Genomic DNA, 26,102 nt, shown 5'->3' with positions numbered 1-26,102 from the left:
CACCACTTTAAGGGAAATGAATGCATCTGCACAGTCCACTACAGACTTCTGTTCATTGGAAGCATCTAACGCAGCCACCTATTCAACATTTTCATTACCAAGTACAGTGGAGCCTCCTGATGCACTTCACAGCACATCCAGCCCTACTGTCTTTTCCAAACTCATCTCTTCAACAGGTCTTCCAGCTGCTCTTCAAGCCTCAGCAGTCACATCACGTACTCTCAGTTCTACTGCATCTATAACTTTACCCATTTCAATAGCAACTCCAACAACCCTGCTCAGTGCAAGTCCTAACCCAACACGTTCTACATTATTAACAACACCAATTTCTGTAGTGGTAGTTCCATTTCCACTTGAAACATCAACCACTCAGCTAGGGACTCTTTCCCCTACTTCAGCTTTAACAACTTTAACCTCCAAGCCATCTTTTGTCACTTCTGAGCTGCCTGCAGGGATTGGGAGGAGTAGGAATCCTTCAGCAAGTCATTCTAAGGGAGCAACAACATCCTCTCAAGCGCCTTTGTCTGCTTTGCTGGCTGGCAGAGCAATTTTCACAAGACCTGTATTTTTCCTAGGTTCATGGTTGACACTAAGCACATCGACTTTGACTGTTAGAACTAGATCTGGCATTGGTCAGACTACAGTTCACTCAACACCTATTTCTGCACTGACTTCAACTGCTTCTCAAATTCCTATGACTACAAGATTAGCTAATTTTGAGACAAGTTTTCCTCAATTATTCACAGTTTCATATTTTGAAACAGCAAAACCCTTGTCTAAACCTTCTCTAATATCATCAAATGCAAATTCTTCAGCTAGTATTTCTCCAAAGCCATTTTTATCTTCAGTGGATATTTCAGCGACTGCTCACAAGCAGACATCTCCACTAATAAAAGGCAGCATTCCTGCTGCTCAACCCGTAATGACTGTCTCTTCATCTCAAGTTGCTTCCCAAATTCCTATAAGCACTTATTCGAGTCCTTCTGTAATACGCAGAGTATCTACACCAGTGAGTTCACCGATTACCTCACTGAAGCCCAAAGCTATGGCAGATACTACTGTTGCCTCCCAAAGTCTCTATAAAGTACCTTCTGCTGCTTCTCCTCTTCTAGTCAACCCAACAATCTCAGATAGGTCTATAGCAAGTAAAGACTCAAGAGAAAATAAATTCATAACACACACTGATTCCTTTTCAGCTTCATCCATTTCTAAAAAGCCACAGAAATCCATTATGTCTACGGTCTTCCCTTTTAGGACATTGATATTACCTCTAAACACTACATTAATTACTCCAGAAATTGCAGAGTACTCAAGCAGTTCACATACAGAATTGAAAACTGACCCTGTGGCACGAAGTTCAGGCACTTTCCTTCCCAAAGATCCTTCTCTTACAAGGTCATCACCTTTTTTTACAATCTTGTTATCAGCATCAGTACCACCTTATACATCTCATACTACAAGTTCTTCATTGATTCCCACAGTCAGTAGGACATCATCATTAACACGAAGTTTAACTGCCACCAAAACATCCATTTCATCTCTAGATACACAAGGAACCTCAAAAAGTCCAGTTATAGACTTCACAACTTCTTCTGTATATTCTTTTACCTTCACTTCAAACTTAAGCCTTTCTACCAACCTTTCAGCAGCACTAAAAACATCCATTTCAATGCCCCCTTTACTAACACCTACAATTGCTGAAGCCACTTTAGACAGCCAGTCCAGTAGGGTCCCTATGTCTTCACCACCTCCTAAGACCACTCGTATCTCTACTGTTTCTCTAGGAAAACAGAGTTCTTCAGAAGAAGATGGAACGATATCAGCCATATCAGCTGGACTCATCACTCAATCTACTACACCAATGATCATGAACACAAGAGTGAATGCTACATCCTTAAAAGCACCTTATATTTTTGCAAAAATACCACCCAGCTCTTCAGGAAGTTCATTAATTGCTTCTGCCACTACTGTAGCCTCTAGGATGGCTACAGAAACCACTGATTCTTCTGTTGCTGACCTGGAGTTTTTTATGGCTTCATCTTCACTTCCTAACACCACAGAAACACCCATGCATGTGTCACTCAAATCTTTATTTACATCTGCAGTGACTCAGGCTTTACAGAGCACTAACGAAACTCCAAAAATTATAATCATGAAAACAAGTGGTACTACGAGTCCATTATCCCAGACAAAGATTACCCCATTTACAGCTTCAGAAGTTAAATATGCAACCTTATTTGAAAGGACTGCGCATATTTCAGAAGGCAGTCAGCCTTCGCGTGAACAAAGAAACATTACCAAGCCAAAGTCAACCACAACTGAGAAATCTTCCCTCCCGTATTTGACAGTATCTGCAGTTCAGAGTTCACCTTTTTCAAGAACTACCACCTCAGTTAAAAATCTCTCTCTGTCTGGTGTCCTGCATGTAACAACATCAGATTGGCCCAAAATCCCAATGCAGAAACCAATTCAACCTTATTTCAATTTAACAGAACCCACAGAGCTGCAGACCAGAACGCTAACGAATTTATCTCATTCTAGCGGTGTTACGGCTCTGCCTTCCTCTTCAGAGCCTGTGGAAGCACAAACTTCTCTAGTAAACACAGAAACAATGACAGTTTTGGCTGGCAAGGCTTTCTTTGATACAATGATTCATACACCGATGTCTACAGCTTCTGAATGTGTGGTATGGTCAGTTTTACTTGCCCCTATGTGTTAAAAGATCTATGGCTTTTCAGTCCATTCTGTTATGCTATGTATGTAAATAATAGAGATTTTAAATATCTTCTATTTTTTGTTTTTATTTGTATATTTAAAAATCCTTCTTTCTTCTTGGAGGTTTGTTGAATCACTGCTTTTATACTGCCCTGGCATTTTCTGCCACTTGAATGGATTCCTCTGTTAAAAAAATAGCTTTTAAAATTATATGCCAATTCTAGATAGCAAAAAATATTTCTGAGTTGTAGAAAAAGCCACAATCCATAGATTTTATTTTTTATTTCTGGATAACATCACCCTGTCTTTCTTTGTTTTCCATGTGTTTCTTTGTCATATGGTTTAAAAAGTTGGAAATGCGTAATTCGGTATTTCTTAAAAAGCTTCAGATTATTACTGAATGTAACATGTAACCACGATGCATAATGGTTTACATAGAGAATTCCACCAAAGCTAGATGGAACAGGAAGGGTGTGGGTGATGTGCATCATTCTCACCTGCTACAACCACATAAAATCAATTAATTCAAACAATAACCGATGAGAGGTCATATTGACATGCTGATTCTGTCTCAGGGAGGGTGATGAACAAGCAATCATTTGAGCTTCATAAAGGCAATGAATGTAAGGTTGATTCTGATTGTTTTTCCTTTATATGACAGCCAAGATACCTTGAACCTCTTGATAAATGTAGCCAGTTCGTATGTGTTAATACGGGTTGGATGTTATACAGCCTTTCAAGGAACTGCCCTAAGGACGTGCAGAAGCCAGACTGTGGTTTTCGAGGAATGCCAGTTCAAGTGAATACTGACAGTTGTTGCCCAGAATGGGAATGTCCCTGTAAGTCACTGTTTTATTTTTAAAACCAACACAGAGCCTTGATCTGTAAATTTCAAGTAATAACTTAAGGATTTATTACAGTGGGGATATGAAGTTGAATACTGGCATAAATTTAAAAGAGCTGTTCATCATTAGAATAAAATATAGGGAATGTTTTGGTATCTTTGTATTAACATTCAAGAGAGTCAAAATAGTTGGTTTTGAATTAAAACATTGAAATGAAATCTGTGACGTGAACACCAACATTTTCCAGCTGAGACTTTTCAGAATTTCTGTCAGTAGAAATGCTGAGATTTTAACATTCTGTGAAGAAAAAAAATGAAATACCGACATTTTCTGAAAGACAGAACCCCCAAATTTCAGTTAACACAGAAGGTTTTACTCATATGTAGAAGTTGCAGAAACTGGCAGCTGACCGTCTGCCAAGGGTTCAAAAAGCCCAAATAAAAGTAATATTAAAAGCCTTGCACCGTTACTGAAACCAATATTGCACTTTTACATATTTGTCTCCAGACAGGACAGAGCAGTCTCCTGTTATCTACATCTCAAAAATACGTATATTTTAACGCATATGTTTTATTAGGCAAAGTACAGATTCATTGACCTTGCCTGTAAAACACTGACTTCAGTGAAAATTATCGCCAGTTTAAACTTTATCACTGGACACACAGTGGCAGGTTAAGATATTTTCACCAAGTAACAGAGGACACTTCTTTCTGCTTATGGCTCAGTATGCTGCCTGCAGAATATGATCATCAATATGTATACAAATATATGTCATATGAAAGCAAATGTTGATAAAAGTGAAAGGTTTTAGAAATGCCTTGTATTTGGTTTTGTGGTAACCTCATTAAATGACAGTTCTTTTTTAGGTCAATGCTCTGTACTGTCTGAACTGAGTGTTATTACATTCGATGGAAACAACGTAGCCCTCTGTAATATGGCTTCCTACATTTTAGTCAAGTTACCAGGAGAAACCATCATTGCTCATATTGAAAAATGTCCTGCTAATCAGGTAATATTCTTGCATTTCCACAATAATGAAAATAGTTTCTCTTATAGGTATGAAATTCTGCAAAAATATAACTTTCAGATAAAACCCATACAAACTGAAAAATGGAAAGTTATTTAACATTCAAGGAGCATGTTTCAATGTGTTGTCTAAATAAACAAATTTTATTTAAGGTTAAATAGTTATTGCTATGTGATATTATGAGGAAAATCAAACGTAGGCTCCTTTTAAACTATCGCGGCGACATAACTTCTGAATAGCTTCAGACTCTCTGCCCACAAATATTCTTGAGGCCCTGAATTCATACTTTACAATATGTTAAATTACTGAATAATCACAAAAATCTTCTGTAGTTATTTTAAGAAGGTCTTAATGAGTTTGGGATTAGGGTGATGAGTTGTTCTTTGTAGTTGTGTAACTCTCTGCGTTACCGACAGAGAGGATCCAGCCACTTTATTTTTAGACTGCGGCTTTAAGCCAGGTCAGTGTCATTCTTAGAGTCTGTACATACATTTCCTTTGTATTGTTCACAGTCCTAAATTATGCAGTCCTTGAAGAATGGGCTTGTATGTCCGTCTTTAGTTTGTGGATAAACAAGTTCCTGATGAGGAACTTCATCAAGTTTCTTTCCTTCCCATCCCTACTTGGTCTCTTACCTACTCTCACTCGGCAATCGTACACTTGATCTTTAGAGGTTTACTTTTAAATTGTTCTCTTCACTGTTTCTTAGTTGCAGTTTAACGCAAAACACAGCTCACGTAGGCAGATGACCTTTAGAGGTCTGTAGGTGTAGTTCTTTAAGAGATATGCAATCTTGTGCAGAACTATGCCTTGGTAAAGTAGCAGCTTTATCAAAGTTAGAGATGGGGATTTTATTGGCATCAACATTGTATTTCTATGTATTTTTAACTGAGCTTGTTCATGTTGTGTTATCTTTTCTGTATTATTTTCCATAAAAACCCACATAAATTTGATTTGAAACTTTAATAAGTAAATCAAGTTTCTAAAAATAGGTCATGGAAAGGTGTACTACATTTGCTGCAAAATATGTATTTTTTATTTATAAGGGAAGTATTAAAATAGTTTGATTATAAAATTGATTGTAGAATAGCTTCAAACACAAAGAAAACGGTCATCGTATTTTTGCCAAAGAAGAATGCTGTTGACTATCATTGCACTTCTAATGTTTTTCTAAATGTTTTCCAGAGTGCAAATTCAATAAGAAAACCAGTGAGTACTTATTTTCTTTTACTAATTGCACTGGTACAGAATTAGAGAAACAATAGTAACTAAACTTGTTTGTCACTTTTCTTTCAAGGTTCCCCCTGCAAGCACTTCAGGGCTCTGTTTTAAGAAATTAAATGTAACAACACACACACATAAATTTCTTATTGATCGTTTAGCAAGAAAAGTAAGTATATATCACAAATGTATAGTATGTGTACACCTAAAAGATAGCTAGAGAGCTAGTCTCTTGTAGAATGCAGTAGATCAGAATTTAATTAATGTACTACAGGATTAGGATTACTTTTGCAGTTCAGGTTCCGAGTAATTTTGGGTAGACTAGGAGCAAGAAGCGTACGCTTCTGATACCATGCTTCACTTATAGGTCATTAATACAAAATGACATTTTGAAGTTCTTTTGTCATTTTAAAGAGGTTGCAAAAGGCATTTATACCTGAGGCTGTATTTCCAGATAGCCTAGAACTGAACAGAAATGTACTAAGATCAGTTCAGAAAGATAACTTTGAGTAATTGAGATGAGGTTTGGTTTTGGTGTTTTGCTTTATTTTTTTTACTATACAGCATGTGATAGATGAGATTTATTCCTTCCTTAATTAGAAAAGATTTCAATATCATTGTTTTTTCTTATGTGTACTTCATCTTCAGTTATAGGAAATGGCACTGACAGCAAGCTCTGTGATTTAAACACTGACTGTACGTGGCAGAGGCTGTAAAAAATATCTTTTGCCATAAGATGCAAAGACATTTAAAATCATCACAATCTGTTTCTATCCCTAAAATGTATTTGGTTCATTTTAGGTAGTAGTGGATTCTGTAATTCAGTCATTACCTCTTTCAAAAGAAGGACTGAGTATTCATGATACGGGTGCAATGTATGTCATTAATACTGCAGCTGGTATTAGCATCAAGTGGGCTCATGTTACAGGCATCATAGATATACAGTATGGACCACACCCTAACGCATCGATGAAGACAGAAGGACTCTGTGGTGAGACAATGGTGGCAATTTTTTTTCTTACTTAATAACGTCCCATTTAAAACTTACATCTCCTTTTTGTGTCTGTGATCTGCTGTCCTTATAAGGCAAGCTCCTGTAATTCTATTAATTAATAACGAGAAATAAAAAATTCTGTTTCAAAGCACTGCTTGCTAATAAGGGAGTTTTCAGAGCAAGTAATGATCAAGACATTGCATTAAATTAACTTTTAAAAAATGTTCACATCTCTGCTTGTGATTAAGAATACTGTTGAAGTCAAGTGAAGAAAAGGGGAAAATTTTCACTAGAGAAGTGACTACTGAATTTCAGGTAGCGACAGTATATTTCAGTGATCACGGGAAAAAAGAACTGACAGATATTAGCAGTGGCAGCTTATTGTTAAGCAAACACTAATAAAAGGTGTATCTAGGGAAGCATTCAAGTTCCCCGAGGATGCTAAATCCAAATTCAGACCTCTTAAGGCTGGATTTAGGGTCCAAAACCATGCTGAGTTGACTCAGACTTAAATTGCAATGATAGTAAATTTAGCGTGTTTCTGGCTTCCCTGATTATAACTCTGCCAGTATGACTTATATGGAAAGATGTGAGCAGGTATTTCAGAGTTATTTGAATTCTATAATAAATTTTAATTTTCTGGTGCACTGTGATTTTACAGGTTCTACACCATATTGCACAGGAAAATGAACTTTTATAATATTTTAAAATGCTTTTAGTTATAAAGCAGAAAAATTCAATTTAAATACAATCATGAACAAATTAAGCATTTATAATCAATTACTGTATTCTGCTTGAACAAAAGGAAAGTTTTGCTACATCTAGTGAGAGAAGGCAAATGCTGGCCCTGGCAGGTACTGCATCTTTTCCCACTATCATGTCATCTTCTCTATGGTTGCTGAAAAATATTGAGATGAGATGAGCTGAAGTGTAGGAAGGATTATATTATAGAATAATCTTTGTGCCATGAAAAGACACAAAGGGGAAGACTACACAGACAAATCCAACCTCTACTGCAAAGCGTTACTCTACCTGATGTTTTTCTGTGAAATCTGAAGGCTGCTTTAGTGCTTCTGTCCTATTCTTCGCCATGTGTTCCCATCTGGGATTCTCCTGTCCTTTCCCCTCTCATAGAAAAAAAAAATGAACAAAACCATGTGGGACTATGGGGTATATTTTCTTTATTTTTAAAGCTGTATTGATTCTGCAATTCTGTAATATGTCCCTACGAATTCTAATGCCAGCACATTTTGACAAGAAGCAAGAAGCAGAAATATTAAGAATCCTAGAAAGAACTGCTTCTGTCAAATACTTCTTATCATGCAAACATCTTCAGTATTTCTCTATGCGGTCTGAGAGCCTGTCGCACCAGGCTAGTCCAGTTCTATCAAGGGACCCTTGAGAGTATCAGAAGGCAAGGCTGGAAGCCCAAAGGCAAGAATTTAGGCTGTGGTTAGCAATGCAGAAGGAAAGTGAAAGAAGGATATAGGAACTTTGGCTGATCAGTCCCTACGATGCAAAACACTATTCTGAAGATTCCAGTTCTGGCTTTAATGGCTTGTTATGTGCTTATAAGGAGTATAGGTTTTCACTGATGAATTAACTGAATACATACAATAATGGGTTCAGGTAGCCATTCAATGTCAGGTGAGTTTGGAGGGGTTGTTTTTTTCAGTGGATTTCTATAAATAATTTTAAATAAGAAAAATATTTCCTCTAGAGAAAGCAATTTGATCATCACAAGATTCCTTTCATAACTTCCTGCATTTAGAATGTTCAATTAAGTTCAGTACAGTGTTAAATCATCAGTGATGTGCAGTTAATTTGAAAGCCATCAACATTTACTGCAAAGGAGTTCATTGCTCTTCGGTAGTATGAGATCAGAATCTGGTGCCAAGTCAGTGCATTTGCCACACCCAACATCACATTTTGGTAGGAGTTTTTCTCCAAAGTTAATTAATTGCTGGGAAAAATATCATCACTTGCACTGCATGTATCTGCTTGTTGTGCTTGGCCATTGACCTGACAAGTAAAATCGTAGCTATAAATTTGGAACTACAGTGGACATATAACTGCTTTCAGTTATAAATTCAGATGAGTAAGTCTCACAGTTAAGCAATGTTAATCGTACCTTATCAAGTGCATTTTTCTTTCCCAAAGGAAGTAATGTGGCATGTTTGCTTGTGCTTTGAATGCGATGCTCTGTCTCCAGGGGTGTGTAACGGAGACCCTACTGATGACCTCAAAATGCAAAACAGGACCATAATTAAAAATTTGGAGGAAATCGAAGTGTTCATTAGGAGCTGGGAAATCGAGAAATCACTTGATGTAACGACTAGGAGACCAGTAAGAAGCTGTACTGAAGATAACTGCTCATACTGTATGGAACTGTTGAACAGAAGCACTTTCATCCCTTGTCACAAGAAAGTGAGTACAAAGATCAGTGAAACTCCAGGTGCAAATTAAATAAAAAATGTATAGTTAATAAAAGAGTGAGAGAGCTATGCAGATTTTTAATGTTGTGCTTATTTTCATGAGTTGACAACTGGGCAATTTGGTAGCATTTTTTACACAAATCATCTGTTTCTGGACACTGTACTTTCTAATGTGTAGTGCAGCACGTCTGCTTTTCATAACTGTTTTTACATATATAATTTTAAAATAATTAAGGGGAATTTGACTAGTCAGGATTCCTACTTCATATACGCCTCCAGGAGAACTCTCATAGACTCAGATACAATGCAATTGCTTCTTTTCCGGTTTACAGCAACACCTGCCCTAGCATGAAAACTGCCAAGCATTTAGTTAATACATTATAAAATTTGTTTCCTTTCATGCACACAATGATGACAGAGCAGAGTGGATAAAGTGTATTGCGTGCTTCCCAGGCAAGAAGCAAGTGGACAAAGATAGGTAATAGAGCTAGCGATGTGGCAAAAGTAAGTGACTGCTTGAAGATTTGCCAAAACCGCAGGGAGAGCTGGGCTGCAGCACAGCAGTGAACAGGCAGAATGAAACAAAATCTGACTCCTTCCACCTTGCCATAAGCTTACGCAAATAAAACCAATAGAAATAAGATAGGTTGCACCACCTGCATTTAGACCCAGTAAGATAGGCTATACTGGGTCCTATGGACACAGAAACAGAGTATTCGGCAAGAATTCATTCACAGCAAGAATTTATGAAAGGTACAGCAGCAATGTTCAGCTGTGTTTGTTCACTTTTAGCTACAGGGCTCTACTGCAAATGTTCTTGTAAGTAGTGTGACAAACTCATTAGGACTTTGTTTTGTGCCTACTGATGTGCATAAAAAATTCTGGCGGTTTCAGTTTTGCTGAAGGAGTGTTCTGAAAAATATCCCTGCTTGTGATTTTTCCCTGGTAGCTGTATTATTTTTTGTAATTAATGATTGTTTTTAATTACAGAAAACTCTTCTACTTGTTAATTCTCAATTACAATACGTTCCTAGGTTTCACCACAGGAGTTTTGTGAGAAGATGTGGATCAACAGTACATATTTCTGGAATTATGAGTGTGATGCACTTTCTGCATATGTGGCTTTATGCAACAAGCACAACATCTGCATTAAATGGAGGACACCTGATTACTGTTGTAAGCAGATAGCCATGTTCTATACCCCAATCTGGCTTTATATTGCTGCAGTTTTAATGATGAGTTAAAAATACATTTCTTTCTATTGTTTTTGTAAGTACCCTCTCATTCTATCACAGCATTAGTAAATCAGGGTAGGAGTTCTCAAGATGTATTGTTTTAGTCTAAGTGTCATGAATCAGTTTTAATCTTGATCGAACGAGTTGCTTACCTGAAGTACTGTTGAAAATATAAATGCATGTCTGTGACACACTCAGTTGTTCTTACTACTTGTTTATCCAATGAAATACTGAAGGAATAACAGCAGCACTCGATATCCTATTTTTATGATTTGCAGCATTGAGTTGTCCTGAGGGCAAGGAATATCAGCCTTGTGTGCAACCCTGTGAAGCCAAGACATGCTTGAATAAATGGTTCTATGAAGATTCTCCCTGTTCTTATTTAAGGGAAGACTGTGTTTGTAAAAATGGCACTATTCTGCATAGAACAGCCTCTGATCTCTGTATACCAGAAGAAAAATGCAGTAAGTGCAGCAGGAGAGAGTGGTTTCGCAGATATGCTAATATTAACCAGCAGCTCGGTGTAAGCAATGTTTAAATTCTGTGTCCACCCTCAGTAAATGTGGATCTGGTACAGCTTCCTTCAACAGTGGCCAGCTTTATCCTCAAGCTACAGCAGTTTGTGCTTTCAGTTCACCTGTATTCAAGAGCCAGTGATGATGTACTTCTCCTGGGAAAAAAGGATGGTCATTCTTCTGTAGCTCTCTTTCCTGGAATACTTAAGAAGGAACAGTATGGGCAGGTTCTTTCCCTTGCACACAGTATCTTCACCCGTGGCAAAGCATTTGTTCATTTGGGGTTTTCGAGGTCATTATCTTTTCTTGGATTCCTTGATCATAACGCTCCACAGGGCTCTTATTTTATGCAATAATTTTATGCAATTCACAGTTGTTTGCAGGATATCTGCACTCTCTGCTTGTTGAAGGATATACTGTTTTTTCTCTCAGCGTGTACAGATAACAAAGGACAACCCCGCTCTGCTGGGGAGATCTGGAATGGATCCATGAGAGGCTGTTGCATGTACAACTGTTCAGAAAATGGAAGCATTGTTGCTGTAGAACCTGAATGCGATGAGGATGCACCACTAACCTGTGAAAGACAAGGGGAAGTTATTGTCCAGGTCATTGAAGAGAGAGCTTGCTGTCCAAAGAAAGTTTGTGGTATGTACTGCACTTGTTTTCAGTAGCAGAAGTGTAAGGTAAGTGCCGGACATCCACTGGCAGATAACAATGTTTAGACAGGGTTCAAGGTAACATTTTTCAGAAGTGATTTTTAGGTACTTGTGCCTGGTTGGGCCAAGAAAGCAGGTTTCTTTTCTTTGTAAGGCTATCTCACTCTTTTTTCTTAGAAGTCCACTGGTGAAACAAATCTTCTGTTAAAAATGAATTTTTAAGCTCTTGGGTGGAATTTCAAAAGAAATTGAGAAATACTCGATGACAGAAGTAGCTTGGTAATTGGGACAGTCGTCAGAGCCTGTATGCTTCTCTTATTAGTGTTTTGGCGTCACGAGGGGTGTCCTCTCACTTGCTGCTTTTTCCCAGAAGCAGCATTCTGTGAGCTGATCACTGAATACGATCATTCTGTCTAACCATGGTTGTTAGAAAAAGGAATATGCTTATTGCTCCTAAAATGTTAAGCAAAAGATACTTATGTCGTCATAACATCTTCAAATAAAACAAGAACAAACGATCTAGCTGATATGGTGCTTTTGCTCCTTAGTTAGATGCTTGTAAAAAAGATTGTATTGTCAATTTTTTTAGGGAATATTTTTACTGGGACATTTTAGCTGGCTTCATGTGTAGGAAGCCGAGCAAGTAAATATCTGCTTTAAGAGAGGTATAATGCACCACACTAATGGAGTTACACTGGCCCTTGGCTGAGCTTGGAGGCCTACATGACACTATGGAGTGCACTTTAAGATGACTTGGGCTGTGCCTAGTTTGTAGATCTCTATACTAGGTGGTACAAATACGTTGAGCTATAGGACTTGCACGTGCATCTCTTCAAATATGTCAAATTTGATTGTTTTTTATCCCACAGAATGTAACATGTCATTGTGTGACACTAATATTCCAACATGCAAAGCCAATGAAAAATTAGTGGTAGGATACCACGCCCTGTCCTGCTGTCCACAGTACCGATGTGGTAAGGGAAATACAAAACCACAGTTACTGAGAGATCTTCCATGCTTGTATTATGTGTTGTAAGAAAATTTGTCTTACACTTTGTTTTGATTGTTAATGTAATGGGATATTATAAACAGCAGCAGAAAATGATGGGGATTTTTTCACTCTCTGATGCTTTTTTGTTCTTGTGTTTTGTGTCACTCTTGATTTACAATATGATTTGGAGTATGTTCTAATAAGTAGATGAAGAATATTTTGCCTTTTATCATTTTTGTATTGTTGCTATGACTCTTTTAACAATATTGTTTACTTCACATCCTACAGAATGTGACCCTTCAGTTTGTTTCAATGCTACCCAGCCGGACTGCAGAGAAGATCAATTTATTGTTGAAACAAAACAGGAAGATCCCTGTTGTTTCTCTTATCTCTGTGGTAAAAAGCCTCTAACATTTTGATGAATAACTAAGAAATAGTTAAGTACTTACAAAAACTGTCTATAGTTTCAAACCTAGTAACTTAGGCCAAGAAGTTTTACAGCGGTCGGTTGGACTTCACCCAGGTTAGATTGCCTGGAGCATGAATTATTCTTGGGTTTGAGGATCTTTTATTTCCAACATCATTTTGAACATCATACTTAAACTTTGTTATAGTTTTAAATTTGAATGTCAATCCATAAAAACCCTTTTATCGAAGTAACAAACATAATATGACTTGTCATATAGTCTATTAAATAGAATTCACATGTGCGAACTTTTTAGTATCTAGAACTTTATAAATGTCTGTTTGGTTGGTTGGTTTTTTTTTAATTTAGTTTGTGAATCCTGTATTGAGCCTGTTCCCTTGTGTAATGAAGGGGAAATTCTCACCGTAGACCTTAGTACCATGCAATACTGTTGTCCTCGTTACTACTGCGGTGAGTGTAACTACTGTCAGTTCAATACGTGATCGAATTTAGTAAAATGACAGACTGTGTATGTGTGTGATTGTTTTCATTCAGCAGTTAGAGCGGGCTTCAGATAGAGATTAAGAGATCTAAACGAGGGTGTTTGCATTTGAAGTAGGTTCAAAGTCCTTGACAAACTCAGTGGTGTTCTAACCAATCCAGTGAATAGAGTTTGGAGAGATTATTTAGTTTACCAGAGAGCAAATAGCTACTTTCAGAGTGATCTAAATACCAGCATATTAATGTGGAACTGAATGCCATCCTTGGACTATGTCACTGTTCATATTAAAACAGCTTCCATGTTGTTGTTCCTCTGTTGTATCACTCATTAGTGTTTCAGCAGTTTCTTTACACTTTTAACTTTTAGGGGAAGGAGTAGGCCAAGGGTTTCAAATTCTTCTGGGTTGACCACTATTGAAACAATGAGCAGCCAGAAGAAATAAATGTGCCTCATAAAACACAGAAATTGTGCTATTTGTTCTTCAGTAACGTCCACAAGCGTAACTGCTTAATTTACATTAACTCTCATCCCATTGCAGTCTTTGGGTAATTACAATTGATTAAATTGTCTTCCAGTAAGTTTGGAGCTTAATGATTTTTACTTCACATGCTTCCATATTTGGGTGCTTTCCGTTTCCCGGCACTTGCACTGAGGTGAAAGTTTCTGCAAAGTTGTTTGGTGCTGTTTTTAGCAAATTCTGGCAGGTAGGAAGTCAGATCTTAGTATATGGTCTTCTTTCAGAGTCCCACCAAATAAGCCACCTCTGATAATACAGGCAGGTATTTTCCTATTAGAGTCATCTCTGGAGGGCAGTTGCTCCCTGTTATCTTACAGAAATGTGCTTCGCGGCACATCTGTAGCTTAGAGGAAAAAAACAAACATGTTTTCAGAAAGCTGTGATTTTAGTTTTCTTAGGTACTGGTTATCAGCTTGAGTGACCCTGAAGTAGGAAGAATATTAAATGATACCGGTGTGATGTTTAAATTTAAACATGTTCTAAGGCAACAAAAAGCACTTTTGAAGTTCTTTGTTTAAGAAGCACAATAAAATTTTAAAAAAAATTATTTTAAAAATTGTGTATCAAAAGAAGTATAAGCTGGAAAAGTCAAAGGAAATTGGAATGAATTCTCATACCCATCTTTCCCTCCCATTTAGTTTGTGATGAAAATCTTTGTTCTGAGCCTCCTATGAACTGCACAGATGACATGAAACTTGTGAAGGAAAAAATACCCGGGCAGTGTTGTCCAGAATGGCACTGTGGTAATTATTGCTTTATTCCTTAGTCATTGCTGTTAACAGGAGCCAAAAAATTAACTAACTGATGAATAACATTTTCTTGTTCTCTTCTCAGAATGCAGCTGTGAAAACACTACTTTTCCGACCTGTAAATTGGTAAGCACTGTCCTTTAGATATTTTTATTAATGTTATTCAACCCTCTTACTCTTCCCTTTCAATTCCTTGTGTCAATTATCTGTAAAGGGTGATAAGACTAAATCGGGACAGACTGAGACTGCCTCCTGGTCCCCAGCTCAAGCACGTAACTCCATCAGGTGTCTGCACAGTGTCAGCTATTCCTTAGGGAAATTTCACTTTGTGTATTTTAAGATGTCAAAAAAAAAAAAAGAAAAGCAATATTATTCTTTTCAATGTTGACTCAAAACAGTGTGCAGGGAAAGTTTTCCATGTAAACAATTCCCGATTGTTTTTTAATAAGTAGAAATGAGCTTTATGAACACATGTATTTTCTGGAGAAATGTGTTATTGAGTTAATCATTTATGCTTTTCATTAAAATGATTTAACATCATTGAATTTAGCTCATATGAGAAGTCATAAATACCTTGCTCCTCACATACTTTCCAATTATAGGGACTGTGATCTGGAAAATAATTACGAGTGAATGTTTGAACTCCCATTAGTAAAGGGATATTCTGCCTATCAAGCCTATAGCTTGGACTTCTCTTTCCCTTATGTGAAGACTGGAAAATTTAAATTCTAGGGAGGACTTGCAAATTTGAAGAGCTTTCATCTATCTTTTGGGAGAAAATTATTAGGAAACAGTCTTTTCCTATCAAGTTCAGTATTGAAATAACTATGTATCTCAGGAAAAATTACTGTTTAGTAACTCTGCTATTCACATGCATTCCTAGAGAAAATTAAGTGCTTTGCCTCTGTTGAAAGTGATAAATACATTGAATAACTCTAAATGGGCTACTCTTTCTTGAGTAAATCAAAAATTTTCTCTTTTATGAAAGGAGGGGTAGACATGATGAAAGTAATATTTTAGTTTTAGAGAAAAATGTCTGTTTAGCACTACAGTTAATTGTGCACGACATAACAAACTCTTTTACCTTTTTATACTCAGGGGGAAGTTAAAAAAATAGACAGTAGTGTTTCCAGTGCTTGTGGATGTACTCATTACGTTTGTGGTAAGTTTTTCCTATTTCTAGCTGTTTTGTTTTAGTTGTTAGTAAAAAGACCATGCAAAGAAAGCAGAAGTAGGACCATAAGAACCTTCTCAAACATAAACATTCTTTTATCTTCATTTTTATGTGTGACTACCTAGTTATGTAATTATGCTCTCTTTTCTGAATAGGATGCTTTGCTAACTCATCAAATTTTGTGTCCGTTCTGGTGGGGTGTAGGAGAGTTCTAAAAATCCTTAAGCTTTCAGAGTCAGGTACTGTCTCTCTGGTGAGAGGCAGGTCATGAACCACAGCTGAGTATGAGTGGTGTAACTGCTTCTAGTCCAGTGTTGTGGACAAGTAAGACATGTCACACCAGAGCAACAGACCTGTTCAGCCAGCATAAGGGTAGGTACCAAGCCAAACCTCTCTGGGATGGACAAGCGATGACCCAGATAAATTCTCAACCAGACCTCTGCTCCCTTCCCTCACTCAGCTACCCCGTGTAGACTAGACTTCAGCTGCACTGTGCATGGGGGTGCTTCAGGTGCACTGCAAACCTGACCTCAGCCCATGCTAAACTGCCTCCAGGAGCAACGTACACTTAGAGCACAGCTTGAGCACACACCCATCCCACAGGTGATTTCAGACATACTAGTTTATTTGACATTAAACATTCTGTGAAGTGCAGAATAATTCATATAGTGTACTTAGCTCAATGTTAAATACTAGAAGTCTTTATAAAAATGCAATCATCAACCTTTTTAATTTTCATAGTTGGAACACTATCAATTTTAGTTGATAATAACTGACAAATGGCAGTTTTGCATTTCATAGCATTTTCTTAAATTGAATTACAGCTCCTACTTCCCTTGCTTGATAATTAAACCACCAACCAATCTTTCTAGAGCATAGCACTTTACCCTACTTTTGTCTTCACACTGATTCCATTAAATTGCTTGATGACCTCTTTTTCCCTCCCCTCTGGTAACATTTATTTCTTTTGGTGTTAGAGAAGGATGAAGTGTGCATCTTCGAAGAGGTCACAGTACTGAATCCTGGACAGTCAGTAATTCAGTACTTGGATGGAGACCTTTGTTACGCTGTACAGTGTTTACAAGAAAAAGATGAGAACACAGGATATAATGCCATGTATTTTACAATAGTGAACTGTTCGCAACAATGTGAAGCTGTGAGTATCCTTAAAATAAAGGAATGATGCAATTTTTGAGCACAACTATAACATTAGGATAACAGTAGAAGTGAAGACTTTTGCCAGCCCTGTTTGCTCAGCAACAACTTGACAACTTAAAAGTGATGATGTGCGTCTTCTGCCTCCAGCATTATTTTGAAAAGCAACTTCTAGCAGCATATGTAAAAATATCCATCCATCCATCCATCCATCCATCCATCCATCCATCCATCCATCCATCCATCCATCGTTTCTCTTGGTATTTTTAGTTTAATAAATCAATGAATTTTCCTATAATGTATGTTGAAAATTTTACTTACGTATATATTTATTTATTGCTTTCCTTTCTTTCCAGCATCAAATATATATCCCTCCCTCCAGTCACCATACTTGTTGTGGTACCTGTCAAAACGTGTCCTGCTCTTTTCATACTGAGAATGGAACACTAATTGTGTATGAGGTAAGTGCCTCTGAAAAGAGATAGAAATAACTCCAACGAGACAATAAATAGGTGTCTGACACTTACTTCTTAAGTTAACTCATGCTGTGAGTCTTGTTTCATCCCTCCTTACTGCCAGTTACACTCTTAAGAGCCATTTATGATATATGATAGGAAAGGAGTGTGTTTTAAAGGTCTTCGATTTCACACTAGGTGAATTCCTTATTTCATTTAATTTGTTGTAGTATTTTCTACAGAGATATGGGCATGTCATCGTTTAGTTAAGCCTGGATATACTCTAAGTGCAGGGTAGGGTTCAAATTGTATCAAAAGTGTGATTTAGATGAGTTAGGAGCTTCTGAGTCTTCCCAGGGACGCTCTTCTCCTCCGTCTGGTTTCTGCAGAAAGGAAGTGTTCAAACTGCAGCACTGAGGTTCAGGATGGTGCGTTCCAGCACCCACAGACAAGAAAATGTAGATGTGGCCATGATTTAATTCGCACTTTCCATTACTTTTGGAGCAAAAGAAACTATTGGACTTTTTTCTGTCACAGAGACTTTTCATTCTACACTAGGACACTCATGCTGAGAAGCACACTGCACAGTGGAGCCATGGCTCCAGGGAGGAGTAGCTGCTGGTGGTTAGAGGATGTTTTTTTCCCTTTGTCACCTATGGGTGGTTTGCAACAAACTTTGCACTCCAGTAGGTGTTACGGCATCAGGGCACCATTTTTACAGACCTTTGGGGTTGGAGATAAAATTGAAATGTTTTGTCTTTCCCGACATTGGTTTTGTTTTATATATTCAGGAAGGAAGCAGCTGGAGCTCCAACTGCACTACCTACAAGTGCGCAAAGACACCCGCAGGGGCTATCATAGTGGGATCAAGTGTTTCCTGCCCCCCTTTTAATGACACTGAGTGTACAAAGGTTTGTACTATGGGTGAGGTAACTGACAATAACTGATACGGAATTTGGCTTACACCAGACAATGCGTGCACACCTCGTGCACTTTTTAAATTAAAAAAAATGGTAAGTAAAAACATGTAAGCAAGCAACTTATAGCCTTGTTTTCTATGTTTCTGTTTGCTTTTTGGCTAACAAAATATCTGTGAGGATTATGAAAATTTGTTTCAGGTCTTATTGGTAATTGCTTTAAAATATTGTGGAATTGGAGCCACGCTTGACATACATATGAAGTGCTAATCACTATGTCTTACTTAAGTTTGGAATAACACTTTGCCAAATTTGTAGTACACATACACTAAATAAATTGGATCAAACAATTCAGAAATGCTGCCTATAAAAGTGGGCTACATTAAAAATTTCTTAAGCCGTGCAAAGATTAGAAAGATGACAGAGTATATATGTACTTGATTATCTCTTAAACTAGGCTTTGTATAACATAACAAATGATACCTCTCATACATGAAAAGGCATTTACCTACATCATATATCTAAAAATCTGCATTTGGCATGCCCATATAAACTAGTTTGAAGAACATGGATGCTTCATGTAGATTACATATTTGTTTACAATTTAATTTGTAATTTAATACTTCTCTAACTTTCTAACGCTTCTTATAATTATTGCACTTGCAGTACAGCATTTATTACTACTACTACTAAAATAAATATACATGTAGAGAGGATAAGTACCATCACTGCCTTGAATACAGATTACAAACTTTGCTCAAGTCCCACTAATCCATTGCATTTGTTTAAAAAAGTCCTTTCTCCTTCCAATCCTGAAGAAGGCGTTCTATCTGAAATTAATGCCTGTTCTGCTTTGACTTTATCCTTGAGTTTCTGCCTTGGAACCCTTTTGTTATCATCTGTTAGGATCTTTCTCTAGTAATAAATGAGGATTTTGAAGAATGGAGCCCTAAAATTACCACCCTGAATCAGACTTACCTGTTTTTCAGAGCTGCTCATTGTAGACGAACTGAACCAGTAGCTGAGGAGAAAGCTCTTCTGAGAGACAGCTCACGATAATTTAGGAATATGGATTTAAGAGGCTGAGTTTAAGTGCTCATTTATAATGTTCTTGAACAACTTATTTAGCAGTTTTTATGCAACGAGATAAAAAATTCATGCTAACATGAAAAGATGGAAGCTTAAAACTGCTTTTTGTCTCTTGTTATCATAAGGGTGTTATTTATGTTGAGCTGTCTGCTTGATATGCAGTTCTGGGCTATGCACTGAAATTGTGGGCATGTTTTTTCTTGCTTGCAACCATTCTGACAGATTCAGACAACTTCTCTCTCTTCGCTCACCCTTCTCATGCTCTCTTTTAATTTCAGAAGGACATTTGCTTCACTTCCATACACTTCCACTTTCTAACAAGCAACTTCAGCAGAAATTAATAGCAATTGTAATTGAGAAAAAGAATTGAGCACGCTAATGTTTCTGAAATTCTGCAGTTAATATTCTCTTCCAAAAGCGTGTATATATACATATTTAATGTTGTAAAGTGCTGCTTATTAGGTATTAATTATTTGCTTGGCGTGTGATGAATGTAAATTCTTTTGCATCATCAGCAAAGACGCATACATGAATTTTTTAAACTATCTTAATAAATCTCTGCAGTGAGGAACAGATGGTAGTGGATGATCCAAAAAGAAGCTTATACAGACTAAGTGTCTTATACAAAGGATACAAGATGAGCAGTGACAAATTCATTTCCAGTGTCAAAGGCCGTAAAGAATTTGTGAACCAAATCTTGAGCTGATTCATATCTTTGTAATTCCCTTGATTTCAGTGACACTATTTCTAATTAGTTGGACATCTTTAAAACACGGAACGTCTTGAGATACAATTTACCTTTGCATTGAGCACAGTCTTTTTTGAAATATTCTCCCTTTATTTTTCTAGAATGGAGGCGTTGTGCAGACGTATAATGATGGCTGCTGCAAGACCTGTAAGTGATGAAGGCTGCAATATGTGCTAGTTTGGCTTTGGTTTTGGAGGGCTTGTTTTTTTAACCTCACTTGCTGGGACACAAAGAAAGAAAAAGCATGCAGCTCCTGCAAATCACATACAATTCTTTTAATTACTAACTACTCCTCTTAAAAGTCTTGCTTCGTTTGGCTGCTGACTTGGTGATTTTTAACATTATTGTTCTGGAGTATAACCAAATCTCTCCAAATATAGCCTGTGTAAGATAAAAAGTTATCTTGAGTAAAATAATGAAAACATTCCCTTTATTGCTAACCTGACTCTAAAATACTGCTTATAAGATTTTCACCATGAAAGATAGGGGTTTACAGTCCTAAAATTTATTTCTAATTTGACGATGTTTTGAAAGATGACTCCAAACTTACCGATTTATTCTATACAGCTAGTATGCACCTCCTAGGGCAAAAAATACTGGAATATAATTTTTTAAATCCCAAATGTGGAAGAGTTATAGTAATACCTAAAGAAATCCTTATATAAAATTGACTTTTCAATATCTGGGAATACATTCACATTCTCTGAGTGTATTTTGTGATGCAAGCTTATATAAAGTTTTATAACTTATGCAATTTTAAGTGTTAGTTGAGGACAAACTGATTTTCTCTGCAGTTTTGACTAAGAAAAGTTTTACTATCCGGGTATATATTTATGTATATATAAAAATAAAACACCATTGTATATAACTAATTGTGCAGAGCAAGAGCTTGTTGAATGCTACAACCCCCCTCCCCCTTCTTATTTGGTCTTTTTTTTGTATTCAACACTAGAGTTAAAATATCTGAGCAAATTAATCCTTGGAATCTTTTTGGACAAACTTTACTTAATAATATTGAACAGGAAGTCACTGACTTAAGACCATACATTACATAGTAATTAAAGATTCAGAAGTGCACTATATTGTAAGTAATTGGATGATATAACAAGAAATATTCAGATCTATCAAATACAGAACAATATTTAAGTTTCCAATTCATCTAAAGCTTTGAAAGTGAACTGCAAGTACTGTTCTTCTATTGTATCTAAAATATAAAATAAAAGCTATTTTAATGCAACATAATATATTTTTTGACAGAAAATCAGCATAGAAAAGTAACATACCAGAATTGTGCTTAAAAGCTTACTAATCAATATTATTTTTCTAATGTGATAAGCTACGTTGAAAAGTATTTAACTACTGCCCCCCAGTTAGGTTTGCTGTATTAGTCAAAAGAATTAACAGCTACTGGTTTTCTGTTGACCAGGAAGACCTATAATTTTGACTGTATTTCTTGGCCTCAGGAAAGGCATCGTTATACTTCAGAAACACTTGCTGAGGTGACTGCTAAAAACACAGCTATAATTCATACAATTATATGCTATTTTATTTTTATTTAAAATTTGTTTTATTTTAACCAAAAGCATGTGCCCTGTGGTGAAGCAGATAAAAAGAGTACTTAGAAGTAGAGCTTGCAGCACCTTGGGGTCTTAATGGGAACAAATAATCTCTCTGAAAGAGCTTGTGATTCAATGCATGCAAAGTGAATGCAAATATTTAATTCTTACCTTGCCATAGAGAGACTCATTACAAAAGTTTGGTTTACAAGGAAGCATCATTCCAGTTTTGTGCTAACCAGAGAGTAATAAAGTTCAGGCCGTCTTTAGTGAGACTTGAAGCAGCTGCAGAGTTTCTAAATTTAGAAAGCTCATCATCTTTTTTCTAACAGAAAAATTGCAGTTGGCAGTGTAAGAATTAATGAAATGTCTTTTAAATAAAAATGTTTTTATTTAATGAGAAACTTATATTCCTAATGATTCTGCCAGGTTCTGGACTGGGTCTATTACCCTTTGCCATTAGTCCAGTAGTGCCTACCAATAGTATTAATTGTGAACCAGGTATTACTTTTAATAACGTCTTTTCTTTTTCTAATAATAGTGGAAGCACTGCTTGATATACACGTATGGCTGTCATCACTATTAAATGTTGCCATGCAATTAATGGTATTGGGCCTGATACTGAGAGATGCTGAGCCCCTGCTGGCCTCTGAAATCAGTGGGTTTCTAAAGCCTGGTTAGGGTTCACTGCTCAGCACCTGTCAGAATTAGGTTCATCCATTTGTGGTATATGCTGCAGATGGTTCTTCCTCCTATTCCTTTCTGAAACTGGTTTTAATATGTGAAATTACTGTACAGGGTAGCCAAAACAAGAAATGTTACTTTAAAAAAACATCATCATCCTGAACACTGTTACCAAGAGATTTTAAATTTGATCTCAGGTCTCTGAATTTAATCACGGAACTGTTTTTATCTTAAAATAGAGCAAGATTGTGCATAGCTGCCTAGCTCACCTTTGTAGATATGGATTTATGCTGTATTTATTTTTTGTCACAAATAACATGTTATGCAAATGATGGGGGAGGGGGAACATAGAACTACAATCATGCATTAATAAATAGTCTTTACACCAGAAATTACAGAATGTTACATAACCGTTGCGTTTTGAACACAATTCTTTGCTTTTACAGATAGGTAAGTCACAGAAACTCCTTACTGGAATAAGGAGTGAGTAGAAAAAGTATACCTAATAATGAATGCAGATCTTCTTGACTGTTGAGAGTGAGAGAGAGAAAAACATAGCAACAGAGTTTTCATTAAATATCAGCACCTTGTATGCTGAAATGTCATATATCTCTCCACATGACTTGTAGAAGTACAAAGATTCCACTGTCTCCACATATTTATGCTGGCAAGTGCTTTCTGATGGAAATATCACAGGACTTCTTCTTCTTAAGTGTTGCTGAGCAACAACCAAGATGCCGGAGGCTAACAGCTTCGGTCCTACAGTGATCTACCAGTTCTGTAACAGCATCTTGTTTGAGCATGCAATGCATCGATTAAATTCTAATTCCACTCTGCAGCCAGCCTAATTTTTAAATACCCACTGGAGTTGTGGTTGCAGAATATCTCAGTTACGCAGAACACATTTATCTTATAGAAGTGCTCACGAGGTCCTGGGGAACAGAAAAGTTGTTCTTGTGTACACCCACCCACGAAGGCATGCGCTGAAGTTGGAGAAACCGCTGAATAGTGCTTGTTTTACATACTGAATGTCCAGAATGGTTGTGTAGAAAAACTAATAAGCAATTTTGATGGGTGGTGAAACAGGAGACCTAAATAACTGCTGTTATACAGATAGTAATAACAAACAGCCTGATATGGAGCACAGCACGAAAGATTGTACATTTAGCTGTTTCAGTACCATAACAGAATTTTTAGTATGTCAAAAATGGCTTAGCACTCTATAGCTTTGTTTTTCAAATCAAAGGAAAAATCCTATCAATCTCTTCCAGAATGTACTGAAAATTGTAGTATTTCCCTAATCCTAGATCCATATGCTGACACAGAGCTACAGCTTCGGTTCCGGTGGTAAAAACTGCAATGTATCTAGCAAACATTTGCATTCCTCTCTTTCAAAGCTTCCTTGAAGAAATTCAATTGAAATTATATAGTTCTATTTAAATTCTAAACATTCAAAATGACATCACATTTGTAATCACATTCACTGCTTTACCTTATAAAATGTTAAATTCTGAAAATTTTCTAACATACAGGATCAGAATCTTATTCATATTCAGTATTCCTATCAAAACAGAATTAATTCTAATAGTATTCAAAATTACTCGAGACATCTTTTTTCTAGTTGCTCGTATTGTCTTGCCATATATGCAATTCAAAATCATATTATTATTTTAATGTTTATAAAATCTGTATCACTTAATGAGCCACTTGACACTTCATATGTGCCAGCTATAAAATCAATAGTAATGCTCAGGAAGTATTTATTAACATAATTATTAAAATTATTTTAACAGTTTCACTTTTTTAGTAGCAAACACGGTACAAAAAGTGTATTGATTCAGTATGCATTTTCTGTGTTTGGTCAGGCAAAAAGGAAGAAAGGATTTGCCAGAAAATGACAATCAGGACGACCATAAGAAAAAACGATTGTATAAGTCAAAGCCCGGTAAGCATAAAAGACCGATGTTTCACACTGGGCTTACCGTGCCAAATATTCAGAAGTAGGTTATAGCTATCAACAAGCAACAAAAAATTGTTGCTATCTTTCAAAAGCAGACCTTTGACCTGAGGAATGTTATCCGACTAGTAAATGGTGTAAAATTAGCTGTTCCTATGACTGGAAGACTGAGCATTCCTACCTGGAAAAACATCTGGCTTCAGAGGAAAACGATACAGCGTCATTGCTTCTAACTAACAAAGACACTGAACTCTTCACCATGAGATAACATCCCATTCTAAAAGAGGAGCAGAAATGCTTCCACTTAGAAGGTGATAGAAACACTGCTGCCTTCATCTTCAAAGACCTTTACTCTCCAAGTGTTCTTCTCTGGTGAGATTCTGTTCAAGAACCTAAGCAGTCCTAAGGAAAGAGGCAAAATATCATCACAGATTTCCTTGAGGGCTGCCCACCCTTCCCACAGTCCAGATTCCCTTACGCTTCACCCAGAAGTTCTTCCAGACTTTTATCTCCTCAAAATTTCTATTCACATCCTTAGCTCCACTTCCCTTCCCCCCAGCTCTCCTACAGCAAAATCCCTGACATTGTTTCAATGACAGGAATTTGGCCCGTCACATGGTGGTATCTGGAATGGCTGGTTTGGAACTATGTATGTGTTCTTTGGCCAGATTAATGCTGTCAATCTTCGGACAGGAAAATTCCAGGAAAGCTCTAAGAGTTACCTTTTGGTCTAATTTGTTTGTTTATGGCCCATTTGTTCACAGGCTCTTTGGAAGGGAGTGGATCAAAGCATCCTTCATATGCCTCACTTGCTTAAGAAAACAGATTTAAAACTATGACTAAAATAACAAGACCTAACATGGACATTCTGTATTTTCCAGCATTTCGGCTCTGCTTAAGTTTTAATTGAAAAAAGTCTATTTCTTTTCTGTCAGGGTATCAGGCAAGAAGACTCTTTGTCTAATGCAATAGTGAAAAAAAGTTTTGCTCTGAAATTTAGAAGACAAAATAATTTTTAAGACCAGAGTCCTTTTCAAATGTAAAAATGGGTTTTAACCACAAAGTTCAAAATCTAACACCTGACATCTCTAACTTCAGTTACTCTTTTACCTACAGATAAATGTGGCTTCTTGTGACGGAAAATGCCCATCTGCAACAATTTTCAATGTCAATATTGATAGCCATTTAAGATTTTGTAAATGTTGTCGAGAAAATGGAACACGTAATCTCACTGTACCACTACGCTGCTCAGGAAATGGCACTGAAATTACGTACGTCATTCAAGAGCCTATAGACTGCTCATGCCAATGGAACTGAACATTACTGTGGATATCATTTAATCTGAAGAATTAAAATTAGCTTCCTTTCACCAGACTCCCTTTTTTACCTTGGAGGGCTACAGTACTCTGCAGGGGAAAAAAAAATAAAATGTCTCAATTATTCTTCATAATGTAACTTTTTGCAAGTTTAGTAAAGATTATGTCGTTCATTGTTCTTCAGAATTTCTTTTTAAATATTGGCATAAATAAAAAGAAAATATAAATCCTTTTGAACAAGGT

The 26,102-nt window shown here is 36.7% G+C and overlaps 1 protein-coding gene across 2 annotated transcripts; it reads left to right on the top strand.

Moving 5' to 3' along the window:
* Positions 1-876: 876 nt before the first annotated feature.
* Positions 877-26,102, top strand: LOC138734784 (otogelin-like protein). 2 transcript variants are annotated; one of them, XM_069882594.1, is made up of 23 exons: positions 877-2,686; positions 3,377-3,554; positions 4,427-4,569; positions 5,773-5,796; positions 5,885-5,981; positions 6,614-6,799; positions 9,015-9,229; positions 10,272-10,413; positions 10,751-10,936; positions 11,420-11,632; positions 12,513-12,617; positions 12,923-13,030; positions 13,410-13,511; positions 14,698-14,802; positions 14,894-14,934; positions 15,907-15,970; positions 16,960-17,138; positions 17,494-17,598; positions 18,384-18,503; positions 20,448-20,493; positions 22,332-22,403; positions 24,452-24,531; positions 25,660-26,102. In XM_069882594.1, the coding sequence occupies exons 1-23, from the start codon at positions 923-925 to the stop codon at positions 25,858-25,860; spliced, it is 4,476 nt and encodes a 1,491-aa protein (XP_069738695.1). In that variant the 5' UTR covers positions 877-922; the 3' UTR covers positions 25,861-26,102. The 2 variants fall into 2 exon arrangements, with proteins under 2 accessions (XP_069738695.1, XP_069738694.1); XM_069882593.1 differs by lacking the exons at positions 877-2,686; positions 22,332-22,403 and having other exon boundaries at positions 3,485-3,554.

Source organism: Phaenicophaeus curvirostris, unplaced genomic scaffold, assembly GCF_032191515.1.
Source record: "Phaenicophaeus curvirostris isolate KB17595 unplaced genomic scaffold, BPBGC_Pcur_1.0 scaffold_219, whole genome shotgun sequence".
NCBI classification, from domain to species: Eukaryota; Metazoa; Chordata; class Aves; order Cuculiformes; family Cuculidae; genus Phaenicophaeus; species Phaenicophaeus curvirostris.
Note: the sequence above shows the minus strand (reverse complement) of the source record. Positions and strands in the feature narration are given on the sequence as shown.